This window comes from Mustela nigripes, chromosome 15, assembly GCF_022355385.1.
Source record: "Mustela nigripes isolate SB6536 chromosome 15, MUSNIG.SB6536, whole genome shotgun sequence".
NCBI lineage: Eukaryota > Metazoa > Chordata > Mammalia > Carnivora > Mustelidae > Mustela > Mustela nigripes.
This window is the reverse complement of record NC_081571.1, coordinates 39,527,593-39,550,277: the sequence shown is the minus strand read 5'-3', so window position 1 is coordinate 39,550,277 and position 22,685 is coordinate 39,527,593. Positions and strand designations below refer to the sequence as shown.

The 22,685-nt window shown below is 34.2% G+C and overlaps 1 protein-coding gene across 4 annotated transcripts in view; it reads right to left on the bottom strand.

Moving 5' to 3' along the window:
• Window positions 1–22,685, bottom strand: part of TDRD3 (tudor domain containing 3) — a 163,377-nt gene that overhangs the window by 66,380 nt on the left and 74,312 nt on the right. For all 4 annotated transcript variants that reach the window (XM_059377644.1, XM_059377646.1, XM_059377645.1 and 1 more), the window contains 4 exons: window positions 19,821–19,981; window positions 14,149–14,290; window positions 7,539–7,610; window positions 5,151–5,300 (listed from right to left, as the gene is read on the bottom strand). In XM_059377644.1, the coding sequence (XP_059233627.1) occupies window positions 5,151–5,300; window positions 7,539–7,610; window positions 14,149–14,290; window positions 19,821–19,981 (525 nt within the window). The remainder of the gene's footprint in view (window positions 1–5,150; window positions 5,301–7,538; window positions 7,611–14,148; window positions 14,291–19,820; window positions 19,982–22,685) is intronic.

Below are 22,685 nucleotides of genomic sequence, written 5' to 3'. Positions count from 1 at the left end.
GGACAAGCAGAATCCCCACTGAGTGGGGAGCTCATAGTGGCCCTCAATTCCAGGATCCTGAGATCATGACCTGAGCTGGAGTCAGATACTTAAACCACTGACTCCTTGACCCAGGTGACCCTGATTGTATGATCTTAAAAAGGAAACAAATAATATGAATTTTAATACTAGATTAAAACTCTCATTACTGACTTTATTACTTACATTATATAATATGCCATCTTACCAACTATGTATAAAAACTTTAAAGTCCATTATTTCTTATTTTGCCTGATTTGCTTGAATAATTATGTTTAATCACCTCTGAAAATCAGCTTTGATCTCATTTTTATTAAAACTATAGTGAACAAACTAGAATGTAAAGAACATGAGTTTGGAAAGATACAAAATCATGACTGAAAAGCAACCCATAAGCTGTTACTTGTACAGTATCAAATTAAACATCTGGTTATATGATATCTTTATAGTTCTAAGAGATCTAATAAAAGAGGAAGAAGTGAACAGTTGCTTTTTATTAGTGATAATAGTAGCTTTACACATGTTTTAAAATTATGACAGTAAGAAAACATCCTAGATATACATTTACATAACACTGGGAAATTGTTTTGAATCAGATGAAAATATAAAGAAACAAAACCTGAGAAATAGAAAAATAGTATGGGATAAGCATTAACTAGACAACATATTAAATACTGATTAGGAGTTGATACACCACAATATTTAAATTTTATTTAAACCAAAACTAAAACCACATCTTCAAAGACCATTCATTCTTTGTTTTATGCAATAGATTTGCAATGTCTAGAGGGTCATCTACTTATAAAACCATAACAAAAAAATGTGAGTTTATATAATTGTGATCTAAAGTTAACTGGACTGGGAGATGGTATAGTATAGTTAACACAGGCTTTGGAACTTGACAAGACTGGAACTAAATCTTAACTCAAACACTTCCTATCTCATGCCTTCGGGCAAGTTACTTCCACCTTCCACAAGACAGGCTTCTCATTCTTTAAACAGGGATGAGAAAACCTACCTAATTGGGACATTGTAAGAATTAAATGACACCAACACCACAAAGTGACCAATTTAGTAACTGGCGCATGGTAAATACTCACAATCCATGGCAACATTAACTGTTTTGCTTAATATATTAAAACACAGTTACCTGGGAACTCTGGACACTGATGTATTCCAAATTAAATATATTTCTGGAATTTAAATTCCATAACTCCAAAAGTATTTTTTCTTTGGGTACTAGTGAAGCAGTCCCATCTTCTGGATGCTTTTCTTTATTATTTTCTTCCCATTTTTATGGATTAAACGATAGGATAAATTTTCAGAATTGCTTTTCACTGTTTTATAACAGTTGCCACGCACTAAACATATAAATACTTAGAAACAACACAACTAAAACATTATCCATAAGGTAAATGGTGTTGTCTGAGTGACACCATCTTGTCCATACTGTACAATTTAGGGATCCGTGAAATCACTATGACCATGACACTCATGTGGGCCCTTAATGCTCCCTAGCAATCTTACTATATTTCCCTAGCTTAACTATCTTCACCATCTACTAGACTGCTAATTTACATATTCCCCTTACTCCTCAAACCTCCAGCATCTTCTCCTCCATGGTTACTATTGACCTTGATTACTACCTCACTGAAAAAAATGAAATAATCATTACAGAACTTGCATAGATTTTCACCACATCAACCCACCCACCAATATCTGCATACTCACTTTCTCTTAGCACTGTATATTTTATCTTACTACCATCCACATGAATGTCTAGAGGAATCTGGAGGAAATGAATCCCCCAACTCTACATTATTTCTTAGACCACATCTTACATGATCTTTCAAAAGCTTTTGATGAGTTCAATACCCCCTTTCTCCATGAATCAATTTCTGAATTCTTTTGTTTTGATCCTATCTTCTTATGACAGTAAGAAAACATCCTAGATATACATTTACATAACACTTGGCTGGTTCAATCTCTTTCACACAACCTCTAGTGCTACAAGGGTTCATTTGTAGCACTCATTTGGTGATCTCATTTGGCCTCATGATTTTCAAAAGGCATCCATATATGTCTACAACTGCCAAATGTGTAACTCTTCTAAAGCTTACTTTTTCAATTATACTCTCCTGTCTCACTGCCTATGAAGCCACATGGATGTCTCACAGGTACACTTCAACATTAGCATGTTCAAAACAGAATACCAAATCTTTATCCTCAAACCCATTCTTCTATAGTCTTCTCCAATTCAAAGTAAGCAACTCTAACCTGCCAACTTCTTAGGGCAAAACACTTGGAATTATTCATGACACCTCTTCTCACGTACCACATTCAATATCTCAGAAATCGTGATAGCTCTACTTTTAAAATTCCAGGATCTGACCACTTGGCACCATCTATACAGCTGCCATCATCATTCTGGCTACCATTATTTTTCCCTCCCTGGATTACTTTAGTAATTTCCTAGTCATCTGATTCAATTTTCTCTAAAATCCACTCTGAGCCTAGCAGCCAGAATTAGCTTTTTAAAAGTTGATGTTACTACTGTACTAAAAACCCTCTAAAGGCTCTCATTTCTCTCTGAATAAAGGTCAGTGTTTTTAACATGACTTACAGAAACCTAAATAAGCTGACCTCCATTCTCACCCTTGACTTTATATTCTACCTCTGGTCCCTTTGTTCTCTCTGCTTCCACTGGCTACCTTTCTATTCCATGAACATATACTCTTGCTTTCGAACCTTTGCAAAGGCTTTTTCTTCTCATGTTACCATATAGCTAATTCTCTTACCTCCTTTAAGTCTCGGTTCAAATCTCATCATCCTGAGACCTAATCAAATTACTCTATTTAAAACTGAAATTTACAACTTACTTATTTAGCATGTTTATATCAGTGTCCTTACTAGAATGTAAACTATAAAAGATTTTAAAAGAATTTTCAATTTCTGACCACCCTATTTTATTTATTTTTTAAAAAAGATTTTATTATTTATTTGACACAGCAAGAAAGATAGTGAGCAAGAGAGCACAAGCAGGCTTAGTGGCGCACAGAGAGAGAGAGAAGGAGAAGTGGGCTCCTGGCTGAGTAAGAAACCTGATGCAGGCTCATTCCCATAACCGTGGGATCATGATCTGAGCTGAAGGTAGCCACTAAACCAACTGAGCCACCCAGACCAGGTGCTCCTGACCATTGTATTTTAAAGTGCACCCTACCCTCAACTGGCACTCTCAACTTCCCAATCTACTCTATCTTTTTTCTTCCTATAGCACTTACCCAATATCTAACCTACCACTTAACTTACTTACTCAGTGCACTAATAGTCTGTCTCCTTTACTAAATATATAAGCTTAATATGGGCAGGGATCTTTTGTCTATTTTGTTCATTGATTTAACCGAAGCATTTAAAATACTCCCTAGGGGGCATCTGGGTGGCTCAGTTGGTTAAGTGTCCAACTCTTGATTTTGGCTCAGGCCATGCATTATCTCAGGGTCATGAGATTGAGCCCTTGTGTCAGGCTGGGCATGGAGTCTGCTTAAGATTCTCTCTCTCCCTCCCTCTGCCCCTCCTCATCCCTCCGTGCTCGTTCTCTTTCTCTCTCTCTCTCAAAAATACAAAATAAAATATAAAATACTTCCTAGCATATAGATTTTCAAAAGATATTTGCTGATTAAAGAATAAAGGAAAAATAAATGAAAATCATGGCTTGATCATGTGCAGTAGACACCACCAAATCCATGTGTTTAAGGAGATATCACAAAACATCTTTTCAGAACAATTACAGTGTCATATGATTTTGCTGTTCAGACATTTAAATATAAATCTGTGTGTGTGTGTGTATGTGTGTGTGCATGCAAGCATACTTACCTATATAGAAGGATATATAGATACAGGGATAATCTACTATAATGCACATAGGGTTAGTCCTAGATTTGCCAGTAACACTAAGCAAGTTTGGTTAGTTTTGAGCCAACAGCAACTCTCTCATATACAAATTGAGAAGTTTTAAGTTTTTTCAGAAAACCAGAATTCTTTACTTATCAAATATTATGGAAAATATAATGTGATCAATTATGATTTTAAAAAAATGAAGCATATTATAGTATAACTATATTCCAGTAAATAGCTATAACCATATCAAATAAAATTTTAGGAGGAAAGTTTGTGTGAGAAAAATGTGCAAAAGAACAACTTTCCTGTAATCATTAAGGAATTGATATATACCCAATATACTCTTCTTAAACTCCATAATTTTAATAGCTTTTTGGGAAAGAAGAAATTTATTTTATATGAACTATGCAAAATGCATTAATTTCGGAATCATTAAAAGTGATTTTTTAAAAAATGTACCTTAGAACATAGGAAATACTGAAGAATAGCAATAGTCACATCTATTGAGTGCTTTTAGTGAAGGAAAATTTGATCTGTGCCATGCAGGATTCTAAATGTTTTAAAGATTATCAATTTAATTCTAACAGGAACCTTAGGAAGTGGGTACCATTATTATCCTCTTTTCATAGATGAAGGAAAATAAGGCAGAAAAAACTAAGTAATCTAACAGCAGGATATGCTCCTGGGCTGTCTCATTCCAGAGCTTGTGCTCTCGGACTCTACAAGTGACATATGATGGAAAGACATTGCAGGAAGGGAGAAAAGGGTAGTCTGTTAGCAAGAATTGTCAAGGAGAAGGCGCTTGGGTAGCTCAGTGGATTAGGTGTCTGCCTTCAGCTCAGGTCGTGATCCTGGAGTCCTGGAGTCCTGGGATCCAGTCCTGCATCCTGAATCAGGCTCTCTGCTCAGCAGAGAGTCCGCTTCTCCCTCTCCCTTGTCAGCTCCTCCCCCCATCCCACCCCATAACTCATGCTCCCTCTCTAACCCACTCTCTCTGTCACAGGAAAAAAAAAAAAATTGTCAAGGAGATTAAGAAAAAGAATGTAGGAGCAAAATGTGTAAGCTTAAGACTCCATAAGTTACTGTGGCATTTCTATTGATAAAATATGCAAGAAGAATGTCAAAAGTTTGTTGAATTAGTTACCTTACATGAAAAGACAATAATGATTATGAGTAACCTAAATAGAACATACTGATAAGAAATAAAAGAAATTTATAATGATTTAGTTTCTTACTTCTTTGCTCTTTGCAACTTCTGCAATAGCAGCAGTCCTTTGCTTTTCAAACTCATCATTATCATTTGTAGGTTTGACAGGCATTGTAACTTGCAATGTCTTTCTTCGGTCAAGTTCTCTACTATCCACTTGGACATGAGATATGCACTTCTGATAATAATAAATAAAAACAAAACACTTCAGTATTTCCAAAAGAGATTCAAGTTTTTCATAGAAAGTAATACCTTAAAAGAACTGTGTCACTGACAACTGAGAGCTCATAAAACTGTAAGTCTTTCTCACAGATTAAAAAAAAAAGGTAGAAAAGTGATTAAATTGACTTTTAAATAAATGTAACAGGTAAATAAAATGTAGAGCTACATAAATATGTGGCTATCTAAAATAGGGCACATATTTAAAATACATATTGAACCAAGAGATTTAAGTTGTATTTGAAACAACTGAAATGTGAAACAATTATAAATTTCAAACAGTCTATACTACTGTACAAGAAGAGATAAGGTCGGTTTTTTATTAAGAGTTTGATTTCTATATTATGCCATAATATGCATATGAGGATTATTTTAAGTAGTATGATTATTTTAAATATAAAGAGCTGTCTCTAAACTTATAAACCAAAAACTAAAAATGTACCTGTTCTCTCAATCAGGTTACAAAGTTTTTGATTCCTAGTTTCATAAGATAAATTAAGAAAGCTATCACTGCCTAAAAGTAAGCCCTGAGTTCTGCTCTCCCTTCTAATCCTTGCAGTAAAAATCCTATAAAATGAACCTTGTCTCAATTTAATAATAAAAAGGAAAACATGCTCTCAAACAAATATTTTAAACAATATAGATTTTCAGCAATATAAATATATCCTGTTGATACCAGAACACATCCAGCATTATCTATCTTTAACCCATGTACAAGGCTAAGATAAACTGAATAATATTTTTTCAGAATGGACTTAATAAAAAATAATATGATCAAAACCATCACTTATATTTCCTAATTTAAAAAACTAAAAAATACTCTTCATAATCTTAAAAATATATTATAAGTCTCTCTCAGCAATTCATGAAAGAAATATTATCACCAAAATGTTTAAGAGGAAAGCAAATTCTTGCAAACATGTATTTATTAGATTCAAATGCCAATTATTAGACTGTTTATGCTCTGTTTCCATTCTGAAGGTTTACTACATTGGTAGAAGAGAGAACAGCATCAACATGGGTCAGACTACAGGGCATCATGCCTCCTTTCATTTTGACAATACCTGGCTCCAAAGCATGGTAAAATTGGCATATTTTTAAAGTATTTTAAAAATAGTCATGATGCATGAATGACTTTAATTTTGAGGTGACCCTACAAAAATATTTTTGGAAGAGGATGCCAGTCAACTGACTGTACCCATTTATCTGCTGATCAGCCAGATGTTTTTTTCACAACAAACCAAACCAAACCAAACCAAAACTGTTATATGTAGCTCTGTTTCCTACCTGTTGTGTCCCCAACTCATCTTCACTCTGAGCTAGCACTCTCGAAGAAAAATAAAGAGCAAATGCAAGGCAGATTACTAACAGCTAAATGCTGGTGCCATCATGAAGTAAAGAAAGAGCTGCCACAGGTATTATTCTCACACTCAGCAGGGATAAAGTAGGGAAAGGCTGCAGGAGACTGTTGTGAATACAATTTGACGCTGAGTACAATCAGGATGACCCAAGATACCCGCCAGCCAAGGTGTTACTTCAATGTAACATTTTGCAGAAGCTGGGTTGAAAAATAGGAAGTTGCACACTTTTAGCATTTATGAGAGAAGGATCAGGGCTGCTGTTGTTAAAAAAATAAGCACCAAATAGAAATGATATTAAGTTCTCGCCTGAGATGGGTATTTGGATCAAGGCAGAAGAACAGAATCCAGGGAAGGACAGCTGGGACAGCAGGCCCCACTGAGTGCAATGAGGCCCTTCCTTGCCTCTGCGTTCTCACGTTTATGTCTCATCCTTCTGTTGACACTTTCATTTTCTCTCTCTTCTGTGTTTCCATGACAAAGTGGGAAATTACAGCATACATTTGTCCTCTTACTTTTGAATTTCTTCTCTCTTTCTCTCTCTCTCAAAAAAAAAAAAGGCTGTCCCATCCTATCTTAATTAGTTCTAAGTTGGTGCTCTTCAGGTGTGCCTCTTAATTGTTTCAATCTTTGGGTTAACAAGCTCTTGGGAAAAGAATCTACACCAATAATTTAATTAAGAAACTCCACAATTATTAAATTTCTGTATTTAATATATTTCCACATAACTCCCATGACCTCTAAATGAATAGTTCAGCATAAAACTAAACAAGTTTCAATACAAATGAAAAACAATTTTTTGCTGATTAAAATTCATCTGCCAACATTAAAGTCATTACCTGTCCAAAAGGCACAAAAGGAGGTGGTCCACCTTCAGTTCCAATATTACTTCTATTGTGTTTTGACAAGCTCTGTGAGAAAAGTGAGTCACAAAAGAGAAATTATACCATTTACAATGTACCAGGAATCCACTTACTTTAGTAGATTATACAGAACAGGAAAAAAAAGCCTTCTATAAATTATTTCAAACTACATAAAATATTTTATGTAATTAGACAATAACCACACAAACATTCTCCTCTCACCTCCCCATACTAAACTACACATTCAAATACAATTTTCAGAAGCACCTATTAACCTGCTCCCATAAAAGGAAAACTTAACTAGTTAAAAAGAACAAAACAAAACAAAACCCTCCTCAACAAGGGGTAAATTCAAGACAATAAACATTGGTAATAATAATTTTATTTTAAAGCATATTAAAACTATAGTATGACAGACAAACATTACCTGGAAATGATCTTCAAAATAAATTTTTAGACATAAAAACTATTAGCAAACAACATACTTGTGATAGTGTGATTAATATATATATATATATATATATATATATTTGGTCCTCCTCCCCAGTTCCTGGAACAGAGCTCTAAAACTCTTTGAGTTTCCTGAGTGATAGGGGTGAGAGAAGCATTTTCTGTCACTCATAATAAGCTTCTTTGAGGATACCAGAGTTTATGCTAACAAGGCAACTATTGATGGGTCCCCCCAGTAGCTCCAGGATGGGGGCTGGTTGCTAGAGGTACCAATAATATGATTAGAAGGTAGAAGACAAACAAGATGGGACTGGGAGGGAGACAAACCATAAGAGACTCCTAATCTCACAAAACAAACTGAGGGTTGCGGGGGCCAGGGGATATGGAGAGGGTGGTGGGGTTATGGTCATTGGGGAGAGAGTATATGCTATGGTGAGTGCTGTGAAGTGTGTAAACCTGGCAATTCACAGACCTGTACCCCTGGGGTTAATAATATTATATGTTTATAAAAAAAAAAACTTAAAACACACACACACACGCACACACACACAACAACAACAACAACAACAACAACAAAGAAGGTAGAAGACCTTCTTAGAGTAATTTAAATTAGAAGAACTAATCACCAATGTCCAGTGGTTTAGTCAATTATGCCTATATAATGTGTCTCCTCTGAAACCCTATACAATGAGGTTCAGAGAGTTTCCAGGATGGTGAACATATCCATGTGCTGGGAGGGTAGAACACACCCAATTCTAGAAGGACAGAAACTCCTGAGCTGGGGACCCTTCTAGACCTTGTACTTCTTCATCTGGCTGTTCATTTGTATCTTTTGTTAATATCCTTTATCATAAGCCTGTAATAGTAAGTAAAGCGTTTCCCTGAATTCTGTGGGCCATTCTAGCAAATTATCAAAACTGAGCAGGGAGTCATGAGTATCCCCAATTTGTAACCACACAGGACTGAAGTGCGGGCAACCTGGGGAGCCACTATTTGCAACTGGCATCTGAAGTGGTGTACAAATCTTGTGAGATTGATTCCTTAAGCTGTGGGGTCTGTACTAACTCCGCGTAGTGTCAAAATTGAATTAAATTTTAGGATATCCATGTGGTGTCTATAGAGAAGTGGAGAATTGGTTGGTGTGGAAAGTACATACAGTTGGTGTCAAAGTGTGATTAGCAACAGTTCTTAGGGATACTTACGATAAAAGTGATTTCTAATTATTTAAAGAGATCATATTATTATAGTTTCTGATATGGAGGTTACTTTAAATTATGGTAAAATTCCCTCAATAAAGTCTTGTTTTTCAAATCAATTTATACTTTGAAGAAGTAATCAGTCCACTGTTCTTTAATAAAAATAAGCTTCCAAACCCCACCAATTTCAGTTTCCTTATCTCCTTCTTGCATTTAAAACTACAGAGATAACAGTGCATTATAAAAATGGGGAAAAAAGATCCTCCTAGTAAAACAATTTCTCACATCATAAAATCTTTTGAAAACATCACAAGGAATCATCTGAAGGACTCCTTTCAGTCAATTCCTCTTATCTGTTTTATTTTTGAGGTGTTAACAAATGTCTGTTAAACACTAGTTGTCATTTAATACGTCTTTTCAACTTTAAATTTTTTTGTGCACCTTTAATTATTATCATTAGAAATTGCTATGTTTAAAATATGCTGTTAAATAGTGGATGGAAAGAAATTTAAAAAAAATCAACATGTGCACTTTTCAAACATGTTCTAGAGTTCCCCAATTATATAAAGAATGCTATGCATTTTAGGTAATTTATATAACGAATACTAAGACTAGGGGTGCCTGACTTGCTCAGTTGGTTAAGTGTCCAACTTAGGAGATGGTCCAACTTATAAGACAGAGCACCACATTGGGCTCCGTGTTCAGTGGGGAGTCTGCTTGAGTGTCTCTCTCTGCCACTCCCCCATTCACGCTTTTTCTCTCTCTCTCTCAAATAAATAAATAAATCTTTGAAAAAAGAATGCTAAGAGTAAAGGCAGTAATAATATTCAGTTGATTAAGCAGAGTACTTTGAACAGTATAGGAATTTCATATTTCTTTACAAGCTATACTTAAGATTTTAAACTACTTTTAAAAAACAGCAAATGCATACAATTATCTAGAGTCCTTTTCTCAGCTTCAGTTTAGATATAAGAATAGGATTTTTCAAACATCAATCATTTCAATTTATACTATAATTTCCTCAAAAAGCTCCCATAAGCTGCTAATAATGCCATCTCTCACTATACATTATATAATTCAAACATGGGATTTCTACTTCTCATTCTGACAAATGCACAAAAGTCAGACTTCATCTCCTTCTATAAACAAGTAGGAATCTGGACAAGATGTAAGAAACAACTATTTTAAGGCATAGGACAATAACTATTGCAGGACTATAATCCCTGAAAGAAAGAAAGAAAGAAAAAAAGATGAGTTCAGCATTTCTGCTCAGAAATATGATGCAGATAGAGAGCACAGAGAGCAACACTGAGAAAATGAATTTCATAACACAGGCAGGCTGATGCAACTTGAAGTGGTAGGGCAGAGTTTTGTAAAAGAGGAACCTGCAGAGAAAAGAGGCTCCAGAAACCAACATATGAATGCCCCGAAGTCATTACTGAGAACCAGAATGAATGAAAAACAAGAGCAAGTTGTAAGTTTGCATTTATAATAGCATCAAAAATACTTAGGGATAAACTTAAGAAACTGAAAACTATAAAAAATGCTGAAAGAAATTAAAGATGATTACAGTAAATGTAAAGATATCTTGTGGTCATGGATTGAAAGAATATTGTTAAGATGTCAATATTACTCAAAGTGGTCTAGAGATTCAATGCAATCCCTATCAAAATCCCAAAAAGGTTTTTTTGCAGATATAGAAAAATTCATCCTACAATTCATATGGAATCTCAAGGGACCGTGAACAGCCATAACTATCTGAAAAAGGCCTCACACTTCTCAAGTATACAACTTACCACACATTACTATAATCAAAATAGCACTGTACTGGCATAAAGACACACATATGGAATAAAAGAATAAGGAACCCAGCATAAACCCCTGCTTGCATATATGGTCAAATGATTTCTGATGAGGGTGGACAAGACCATTCATTGGGAGGAGAGAAATGATACTGGTAAAATGGGTATCCACATGCAAAACAATGAAATTGGGCCCTTAACTTGTGTCATATAAAACATTAATTTAAAATGGATCGAATACTAAATTCAAATCCATAAAAGTCTTAAAAAAAAACAGAGAAGTGAAGTTTCAGGACCCTGGATTTAGCAATGATTTCTTAGATGTGACACCAAAAGCACAGGTAACAAAAGAAAAAACCATGAAATTAAACTTCATGAAAATTAAAAACTTAAAAAAAAAATTAAAAACTTTTATGCATCAGAGGACACTACTGACAGAGTAAAAGGCAACCCACAAATATGAAAAAATATTTGTAAGTCATACATCTGTTAAAGAACCGATATCCAGAAAATACCAAGAATTCCTATGATAAAAAACTAAACAAACCAGTTAAAAAACAGACAAGGACTTAAATATTTCTCCAAAGAAGATAAACAAATGGCCTATGAAAGGCTACTAAATATCACTAAGAATTAAGGAAATGCAAATCAAAACTACAATGAGACTTCGCTTCACACCTATTAAGATGATTATTATAAAAATAAGATAAAATAAAAATGATTGGCAAGGATGTAGAGAAATCAGATCTCTTGTGCACTGCTGATGGGAATATAAAATGGTATAATCACTGCTGAAAACAATATGGCAGTTACTCTAAAAATTAAACACAGAATTACCCTATGACTCAGTAATTCTACTTCTGGGTTACATGTCCAAAAGAATTGAAAGCAGAAACCTAAAAAGATATTTATACAACCAAGTTCATAACAGCACTGCTCATAATTAGCCAACTATCAAACTACTACTGTGTTTGTGTGTGTGTGTGTGTGCATGCATGTGTAGTGTATGTTCTAGGGGTGAGGAAGTTTCTAGAAATATTTAACTGACTTATAGTTAGTGAAGTAGTTCTCTGGCTGGGGTTGCATAAATAATTTAAGGTACTGGTCTGACTTGAGAGCATCTTATCACATTTTTTAAAGTCTCTAATAATAAAAAAATAATTTATTAACTTGTGAATAGAGTGATATGAAATGGGTGGGATTTCTCTAGGAAATTCAAAGTTCATAAACATGGCTATTTATGTAAAAGTATCAAGCCACTTCTGAATTACTTGCTTTTGAACATTATAAACTAAACAATGCAGTTATGGAACATTATCTTATACTGCATAGTACTGCAGGCCTAAATGCAGCACATTACTATCTAAGTAATGAATCCTAAGGAATAAAAAAAATCCCTAAACTTCTTTACTATTTACTTCCCGAAAAGAGGCACTTTCAAACTATGAAAATAGAAAAGAATAATGTATCATAAAATAGCAAAAGCTTCTATTGCTAGGCCCCTTGGCTCATTCTAGGTAACAGGCAAGATTTGAGGGTAGCATAAGAACATCAATTTTATCAAAGAGTAGGTAGTTTTATGGGCTTTGTAACTTACTCATTCCACAATCATTTGTTATAATGTTTTTTGTATGTAAGGATCAGGGCTCTGCTTTAGAGATACCGGAAGTCTGAGATCTATCACCTACTAGCTCTCTAATCATAAAATACATTATTTAACAGTTCTTTAAGTCCATTTCCTAATCTATATGGACATAATATTCCCTCATAAGACTGTTAGGAGGATTACATGGTATACTGATGCAAGAGTCCAGCACAATACTACAAACTGTTCAATAAATATTCAAGGAATTGAACAAAGGCACAAACAATTCTCACCTCAAAAAGCTTGCAATCTATTAAAGAAGTTAAGTAAACATAATTTTAGTGTTAAGTAAAAAATAATATGATTCCTGATACAAATAAAATGGTCCAAGAATTTCATAAGGAGAAACTATTTCACTTGGTAAAGAAGCAAGCATTTGACCAGGGTATAAAAGTGTGGGAACAATTTGGCCATGCAGGGATCAGGAGAAAGAAGACAACAGAAATAATATAAATGTGGGGAAAGCTTTTCCCCCCAAAAGTATAACTGAGGAAAGCATAGAGAATCAAAGAAAGAGTAAGTAGTTCCATTTGGCTAGAACAAAATCCATGTAAAATAATTTAGAAAGTTAAAAAGGAAAACTGGAACCAGGGCTATATTGTAAATGGCCTTGAATGCCAAATTAAGGCATTTGAAATAAAAGCAGGGTATGCTGTGTTCTGAGTGATGCTGAAGGAAGATAATCGTGAAGAAATAAATACAATAAATTAGAAGATGGTGAAAGGGTATATGGAGAGACCAGCAAAAAGGCTACTGCAATAGTTCAGGCGAGAGATGCAAAAAACTTAATCGAGTTGTGAATATTTTTAAAAATTTAAAAAATAGGCTAAACAAACAAACAAACTATAGCAACAGCAATGGACCTGGAGAGCAAAGGAACAATTTAAGGTCTGACTGTGGTGGATCTACAGAATTGATTACGGGAAGCAAACCAGAGACAAAAATCACTAGATAACCTAGATGACTAGGAGAACGAAGATATCACCAATATAAATGGGGAAAACACCAATTAACATGCCTAGGAAGACAAGATAATAATGATCTCTCCTTTAATGTGAAAATCTATACATACAACTTGCTTTCAGTTGTATATATGTGTGATTGTATGTTAAGAATTAAGACAAATACACATTATATACATGTATATTCACAAATACTGGGGTTTTTTTGCAGAATTATACACAGATACATTATACATAGTTTATAAATGGTATCTTGGGAGTTTTGAAAACTTGTCAGTAAAGAATTACTTTTTAAAATATGTAATAAAATGTCGTAAATACTGAAAGATGACATCTGCTCAAGACAAAGAATATACTTAGATAAAGGTAGATAGTTTTCTGTAAAGATTACTGTCTTCCATTTGATTCAACTCTGACACAAGAGACTAGTTTACTGTTCATTATGAGACAATCTCCTTAAAGCACAGAATGCAATTTTAAAAAGTGAAGTTTTTTTAAAAGTTCAAGCCATTTTTCTTAGTTTACACTTACTCTCTGTAACTCCCATTTCTCAATAAGGTGTTCTACTTCACCACCAAGAACTGTAGTGTTAGAGTCATTCAAGAGCAGGAATCCATTTTTTATATCCACAATGCCTGAGAGCTTCACTTTAGTTCCAGGTGGTGTATTCAGGCTAAAGAAAGGAGGAAAAAAAAAAAAGAGTTTAAACACACTGAAGCTCCTTCCCCAAACTCAAACTTTGTCCTGAATCTGGTCAAGCTCTTCAAAACACACTCATACAAACACTTTTTTTTTTTTAGGAGACACTGGCTATACAGTGCAAATAGATTATGTATAGGTAAGAGGTCAGAAGACCAGGTCCAAGGCTGTCACTTTTTACCTTACTGACAAATGAACTTCAGTTTCCCCATTAAAAACAAAACAAAACAAAACAAAACAACAACAACAACAAAACCCACAATGTGGACAATAAAAATCACACCTCAGAAATTTGTAAATAAGAGTTATGAAAATACCTTCTCATGTTGTACACAGCATACTGTACAAAGAAAAGATCTGTCATTTTTCCCTCTGAGCTTTGACAATGCATTGCAAAGATATACTATGTACAAAATTAAGTTTCAGTACACAAAAAGATATCTGACTAGTAATGATTCTAGAAATTTTACATCTTTATGAGCTACCATAATGCATATAAACAATGCTCTTTTTTGTTAACCATCTAGTTAAAGATCAAATGAGTTGTTTAATTTAGTTTTATCTTAAAAGAACTTGTCTGTAATAGGCTAAATATTATTAGACTTAAGGCAAACAGTACACCGTGATCCGTTTTACAAAAACCAGAGAGGAAATGTTTATACCCCTACCAACTGTCTGTTAGAAGAAATAGTGGAAGGAACCATTTCATTACTGAGATTTATCCTAAAATAAAAGCACAGATACTGAGTCCCACTCCATTTCTTTGCATATGCGGCAAGGGATAAAGTACTCTCAACAGGAGTAAAGACCATTCTTGAATACGTAGAACAAATTTAGAAAATAAGTCTGAAATGGTTTCACGTTGTCCACATTTTTAAAGCTCAGGATATTCACCATGTGCTGATATATGCAACAGCAAAATCAGAAGAAAGCATCAATATCATCGGTCTATTTAAAAAAAAAATAGATGGTTTTAAAACAGTTATTAATAAGAAGAAATAGAATCCACCTGTTTTTAAAGCTTCAAAGATCTCATAGAAAGCAAGACATTATCTGGTAAAAACTATTCTGAGGATCTCAAGTTTTGTCATCACATGTAATTCATGGAACAAATGGTCATGAACAGCCATGCCTAACCTAACCCTTAAGTGGGGAGCTCTGTGGTGGTAAATAACTAAGGACAATATTTATCAGACTTCAGTATCAGCAACAGTTGAATACAGTTACACTAAGTGAAGAAGTTTTTCTCAATTTAGGCAATCAGCAGATCCAGATTTTCATAACTCTGTATCAAAAAAAGTTTCAACTACAGGATGCTACACTCTTTACTTTAAAGAAACTACTCTAATTACTGAATTGTATCATTTATATAAGACTTATACTTCAAAACCATTTTTAGCCAATAATTTCCTACAAATTGATGAAGTTGAAAAATGCAATGAAAATCTAGAAACATAAATTAGCAATAAAAGAAACTACATAAGAACTTAAAAGACTGGATGCAAATTACAGGGACATTTAAGTTGTGATAATATAACTTGAAAACTAAAAGCTTATCTGAAAACAAATGATAAACTAATTTTTGTATGAAGTGACTGTACCTTTTTCAAACTCTCCTTAATAGGTTAAGAGAAAAAATTGTCAAATTATTTGAAGATGTACTTAAAATTTCATTAGGATAACTGGTAAAAACTCCCACTCACCAGATTAAATGATAGTCCTATGCCCACAAAAGGATAAATAGATGTTAAAATTTTAATATAATTTTTAATATACATCGCTGTCAAGGCCCTAACTAACCTTATTCAGAGAGCATATTTTTATTTAATTACTATTTTTATTGGCACCCCAAAATGCCTCTACTCTCTCTTCAATGCAATTTTTAAAAAGCTATATAACAAGACAAATAAACATAAAAACAGTGAGAACTGGGTGTTTAAAAGTTGAAGTCAATCAGGAAGTAGAACAGAAGAATTGAAAAAAGCACCCCAAAGAAATGTAATGTGCACTGAAGACAACACAGTCAGTATCAGATCCTGGTGTATCCTCTCTACTGAATTATTCTACTTTGCTTCTAAGCTAACCACTAACCAATTACTTCGATAAAAGTCTCCCAGATATTCACATGTAAAAACATTTCTGTAGGCTGTTGCTTACACAGCAACAAAAGTAGCATGCTATTTGGATGATGAGTCAATGAGAAAGAGGTAGTATTTTTTTTTTCAATTGTCAAATTGCAATAAATTTAACAAAAGAAAACAGTTAACAACATAAGGGACCCTCCTTCCTGGACGATCTTGTGTCTTCACTTAGCTCAGAGAACTACAGAGCAGTAAAATCAGACAAGTCAAGTCTTGCACAGCAAGTCTTTCTGAATCATTTGTAAACTCCTTTGTAGGGGGTTTGACTGAATTTGTCAAAGGAGGAGAGGCTGTCTTTCACCACAAAAGTAGGAACCCTTCCACTCTTCAAAAAGACAACAGGGGCACCTGGGTGGCTCAGTCAGTTAAATGTCCAACTCCTGATCTCAGTTCACGTCTTGATCTCAGGGTTGTGAGTTCAAGCCCTGCACTGGGCTCCATGCTGAACGTGGAGCCTACTTAAAACAACAACAACAACAACAACAAAACCATAATGCAAAATCAATAAAACCTGCTTTGTATATAAAAACCAGCATTTCAGGGGCACCTGGGTGGCTCAGTTGTTTAAGTGACTGCCTTCAGTCCAGGTCATATCCCAGGGTCCTGGATCAAGCCCCACGTTGGGCTCCCTGCTCGCCAGGGAGTCTGCTTCTCCCTCTTCCTCTGCTTGCTGCTCTACCTGCTTGTGCTCTCTCTTTCAATAAATAAAATCTTTTTTAAAAAAACCAGTATTTTAGACAAATATGTATTTTCTAAGAAAGACACTCCCTTTACCAGAGGCAGATACAGATTGAAGAAAGAATAAAAAGAAGGGAAATTATTGAGCATGGCTTAGAGGCCTCAACCAATCACATTTCTTCCCATATACCACCACCCCAAATCACTAAAGCTCTTCCAAATGGAACTTTTCACTCATTTGTTTTCGGGACAACATGTCTCTGCACGCACTATTCCCCCCTCACTAGTCTTGAAATACTCATATTTTAGGTCTTATTCCTGGCTCCCCCCAATAGAGTAAATTTTCTAGACTCCTAATTCTTTTTTATTATTTTCAAAAATTTTTTTAAAGATTTTATTTATTTGTCAGAGAGAGAGAGAGAGTAAGGGCAAGAGAATGGCAGGCAGAGGGAGAAGGAGGCTCCCTGCTGAGCAAGGAGCCTGATGCGGGACTCCATCCAGGACCCTGAGATCATGACCTGGGCTGAATGTAGACACTTAACTGACTGAGCCACCCAGGCATCCCAACTCCTAATCCTTTTAGTTGACATATTTATTATAACTGATATGCTTATGTGCCTGCATCATTAGCAGAGGAGCTATTTGGGGGCAAAAATCTAATTTTTTTTTTTTTTAATTTCTGTGCCCTAGCACCAGATAAAGGGGCTAGAACACAGCAGATGCTAAACACTTGTTAAATGCTCACTGAGGAGAGAAATATGGTCTAGGAGTTTACATTAAGTGAGAAAGCTCAAAGGACCTAGAGCAGCAAACATGAGCATTTAGAAACCACTACAAATGTCCAATGAAAATTCCCACCTTGGAAAATTGCTCACACTGAATGGTGAGGACACTGATGTTAAAGAAAACATTTCCCCCTTCCTTCTCATTGCTTTTCTCCATCCCAACAGGAATGCCAACTCTAAAAAGTTTCTCATAGAAACACACACATAACAGTGAAATTGGACTCCTGTCTCACAATACTCACAAAAATTAACTTGTAATGGATCAAGGACTTTAATATAAAACTTGCTACCTAAGGCTCCTAGAATAAGACACAGAGAAGCAGCTTATCAGTATTGGTCTTGGCAATGATTTTGTAGACATGACACCAAAAGTACAACAACAAAAGCAAAAATCAGTAAATGGAACTACATCAAACTCAAAAGCTTCTGCACAAAAAGAAACAAAATGAAAATAAAATGTACAGAATGGGAGATAATTTTTGCAAGCCATATATTGGATAAGGGATTAATATCCAAAATATATGAAGAACTCTGTCAACATAATAAAAAAAAAATCTGATTCAAAAATGAGAAGAACTAAGCTGACATTTTTCCAAAGAGGACAGCAAAATGACCAAAAGGCAGGTGAAAGCTACTCAACATTATTACTCATCAGGGAAATGCAAATCAAAACCACATGAGCTATCACCTTACTTCTCTTAGATTGGTTTTCATCAAGAACACAAAAGACAAGAGATACTGGCGAGGATGTGGTGAAAGGGGAACTCATACATTGTTGGTAGAAATGTAAATTGCTTCAAACACTATGATAAACAATATGCAGATTCTTCAAAAACTTAAAAATAGATCTACCATATAATCCAGCAATTCCAAAGGGTATATACCCAAAGGAAATGAAAGCAGGACTTTTACCAGAAATACATACTCTCATCTTTATTGCAACATTATTCATAATAGCCAAGATTTGGAAACAACTTGAATGAATGGATAAAAAAGATGTGGTATATATATACAATGGAATATTATTCAGCATGAGAAAGGAGAATATCTTTCCATTTGCCACAACATGAATGGACCTTAAACTATTATGCTAAGCAAGATAATTCAGACAGAGAAAGACTATATGATATCATTTATATGTGGAATCCAAGTAAGTTAAATCTGTAAAAAGAATAAAATGGTGGCTACCAGGAAATGGTGGGGAGGGATAAGATTAAAGCAGTTTAAGGGTACCAATTTTTAATGAGCCACAGAGATCTAATACACAGTCTAATAAACACAGACAATATTATGCTATAATTATACAATGCGATAAATATTGTTACAATAGGGATAATATATAAGGCTATCAAAGGAAAATGCTATACGATTTAAACTTACACAATGTTACACATCAAATTTATGCAAATAAAAATAAAAAGTTCTCATAAAAATAGCCAAAGAAGAATTTGGAAAATTGTTCCTTATAGAGTTCCCTGTCCTCTCAGAAAGTAGAAGGGCACATGTCTCTAGTTTCAATCATTTCCTAAGAAAATTCATTAGTCTATAAAACTTTTCTAGTGTGATGGACACAACTGCTAAAGAAGAAATGGTAACATATTCAGAGAAATTGTTCCTGGAAATTTCTGACCTAAAATTTACTGAAAAAAACAGAAATGATTACTTTTCATACAAAGCCACCTTGAATTTTTTTAAAGTAATTAACATTTAAGGAAAGAGTAACTCCATTCCTATTTTCCTATACAGATGAAGTAGAAATATAAATTCCTTACTTTCTTTTGAAAAATCATAACAGGCACTTATAATAGTTCATTACTTCTTTCTAAAATTCGTAAAACAAAATCCATTTTGAATAGCACCTTCACACTGCAACAAATACAGAAATTAAAGTGTTAATCACCTTATTTTTGACATATAACTAAATTCCACAGCTGTGCAACTTATATGCCCATCAGTCATCTGCAAACGCAGCATTCTTGGTGCAGCCTGAGATTCTTCATTGTCCTTTGGTGCAGCAACATTGCGAATTTTTTGAATTTGCAAAACACATGGACCTTCAAGCTGTCAAAATACAAAGGAATAAATATCACTTTCTAGCCATGGCTTTGTTTTTCATTTATTCTGTTTCCTTCTTCCTTAATGGTCATACTTCATGATTTATAATAATTTCAATTAAATAAGGTCAAAAGTAAAATTACATAATATACATCAGGATTTGGGGTGATTTAAAGATAAAACTTCAAAAGGGTCTCCTGAATTCATTAATTCTGAATGCATTTTCAGAAAGTAATGAGAAAACCTGAGGAAAACCAAGTTATATTTCTGGATTAAAGGTGTATTAATAGATTTTTTAGTATTACGTGCTCTAAATTATTCATATGCACCCCCCCATCTTCTCCCATGTACCTTAAGGTACAATCTGGAATTAAAGAACTTGGTAATTTTTTTAAAAGACTTTCTTTCTTTATTTGACAGAGAGAGAGATCACAAGTAGGCAGAGAGGCAGGGGAGTGTGGAGGGGGAGGAACAGGCTCCCTGCTGAGCAGAGAGCTGGATGCAGGGCTCCTCTCAGGACCCTGGGATCATGACCTGAGCCAAAGGCAGAGGCTTAAACCACTGAGACACCCGAGCATCCCTAAGAACTTGGTAATTTTTTAAAGGACATCAACGTAACACCACCAGTTGGAAGGAATATATACTGTTTAAAAACAGCAGATTTAAAGCACGCCCTCTTCTGGCATTAATGAAGAATACAATACCCCAAAATTTAACAATATAAACTTCAATAAGTTTGAGCTGTACTGGATGTATTTTCACATTATCTTTTTAAGTAAATTTAAATCTAATGTTGTATTACATGCCTGGCACTAAAGAGAAGAAATGCTCTCTCTGGTCACATTTCAATCAAAGCCAAAAATAAAATTGATGAGCTCTTAAAAATTTTATATAACAAAATGCCTCTGATATAATTGAGAAATGCTGGTAAAATCTGTTTACATGGCTGAAAAACAACTTTATTAAAAAGTTATATTTTCTACATTATAAAATATTATACCTTTCAGTAGTATCATACCTACCAAGGAAAAAAAAGGCTACTTTTTTGTTACATAGTGTTAAGTAAAATCTTTATGTGCATAATAATGTGATTTATATTTTCAGCAAAGAAAAATGTGAAATGACTGACAAACATTTACACTTAATTTCTTGAGTAAGCATGTCCCAAATTAACAAATTTCTACTTCATATTTACTAGTATTTTGCCAAAGAGAAATAATTATGATATATATTTAGTCCTAAAGAATATAATTAGAAAAAAGAGACTAAAATTTCATCGAATTTTCAGTTACAAAAGAAAATTCCAACTTAAAACAAGTCCAAAGTCTTTACTAAGTACAGATAAGCTGCGAATTCAGGATGAACTTTTTCTTTTTCTTTGTTAATGTCATTAAAATAAGGACATTTAAATTAAACCATAGACAGGTTATAGTTATTATAATGTTACCATTCTCTTTTATTTTTCTACTCCTAATATTTTTAGCTTAGACATTAATGAATATACAGCTTGTGCTGTTGAACCATATGTGACTACCTAAATATATATTTAAATTAATTAAGTGAAATTTAAAATTCAACTCTTGAGTAACATCCATATTTCAAATGTTCTGTATCTGGACAACACAGATATAAACTACCTACAACACTACAAAAAGTTCTATTAGCTGATCGATGATCTAGATCTATGCGTTCCAAAGTGAGACACATGTATTTTAGGGGGAGCACATCCATTGACTTGTGACAGGAAAACTTTTGCTTCTGTTTAATTCTTAGTAAGAAAGAAATTAAACTTTCCTAGGATTTCTTATACAGCATGACAGGGGCACCTTAACTTGGTCATATGAAATACAGATCACAATGTATCTTTATGGAATTGCAGAGTCCTACAACCCTGCTAAGACATTGATTCTAGACTTCTGGCCTACAGAACTGTGAGAGAATACATTTTTGTGTTTCATGCCACCAAGTTTGTGGTAATTTGTTACAGGAACCTTAGGAAATGAATATACCCACTCATGGAGTGACTTATCTGATTGGGAAAAATATACCATATATACTGGGCTCAAACTGGGCTCATCCTGACCCTTCTTTTTCTTGGGATCTAGCTAGGAACTCTGAGGTATTTACTCAGGCTCTTCACTGGATTGACACTACTGTGAAGGAGTGTCTAAGTCTGTCTGGTTTGTGGTTCAGTTAGTCCATTCACCTCTCTCACTAAATCACATCTTTCAAAGTAATTTTCATTAATAATAAAGTTGATATTTTGGCCCACGTTTCCCACACTTTACTTCTCAACTGATTCAAAAGCGAAGCAGAAAAGGAGGTACTATTTACTAGACTCTTCTTGGAAGAGTCTACAATCTTTTCATGGTCACTTCTCCAGGAGAATTATCAAGCCTTAATATTAGTTATTCCACAATTCAGAAATGTTCTATATGTAAGCCAACAGATATAATGAATATTTTCATTTATGTTTACAAAATTCAGCTTATTATACTCTGTAGTAAACAAAATACTAGAAGTATGGGACCTAAATAAAACACAAATAGTAGGATAAAATGCTATAGTTCTAAGATTATAAATCCTAACTTTAAATTCTGAATCTAAGTGACTCAGCTGGTTGAGCATCCAACTCTTAATTTTGGTTCAGGTTAAGATTTAGGCATCATGAGATCAAATCCAGCTTTGGGTTCCACACTCAGTGGGGAAT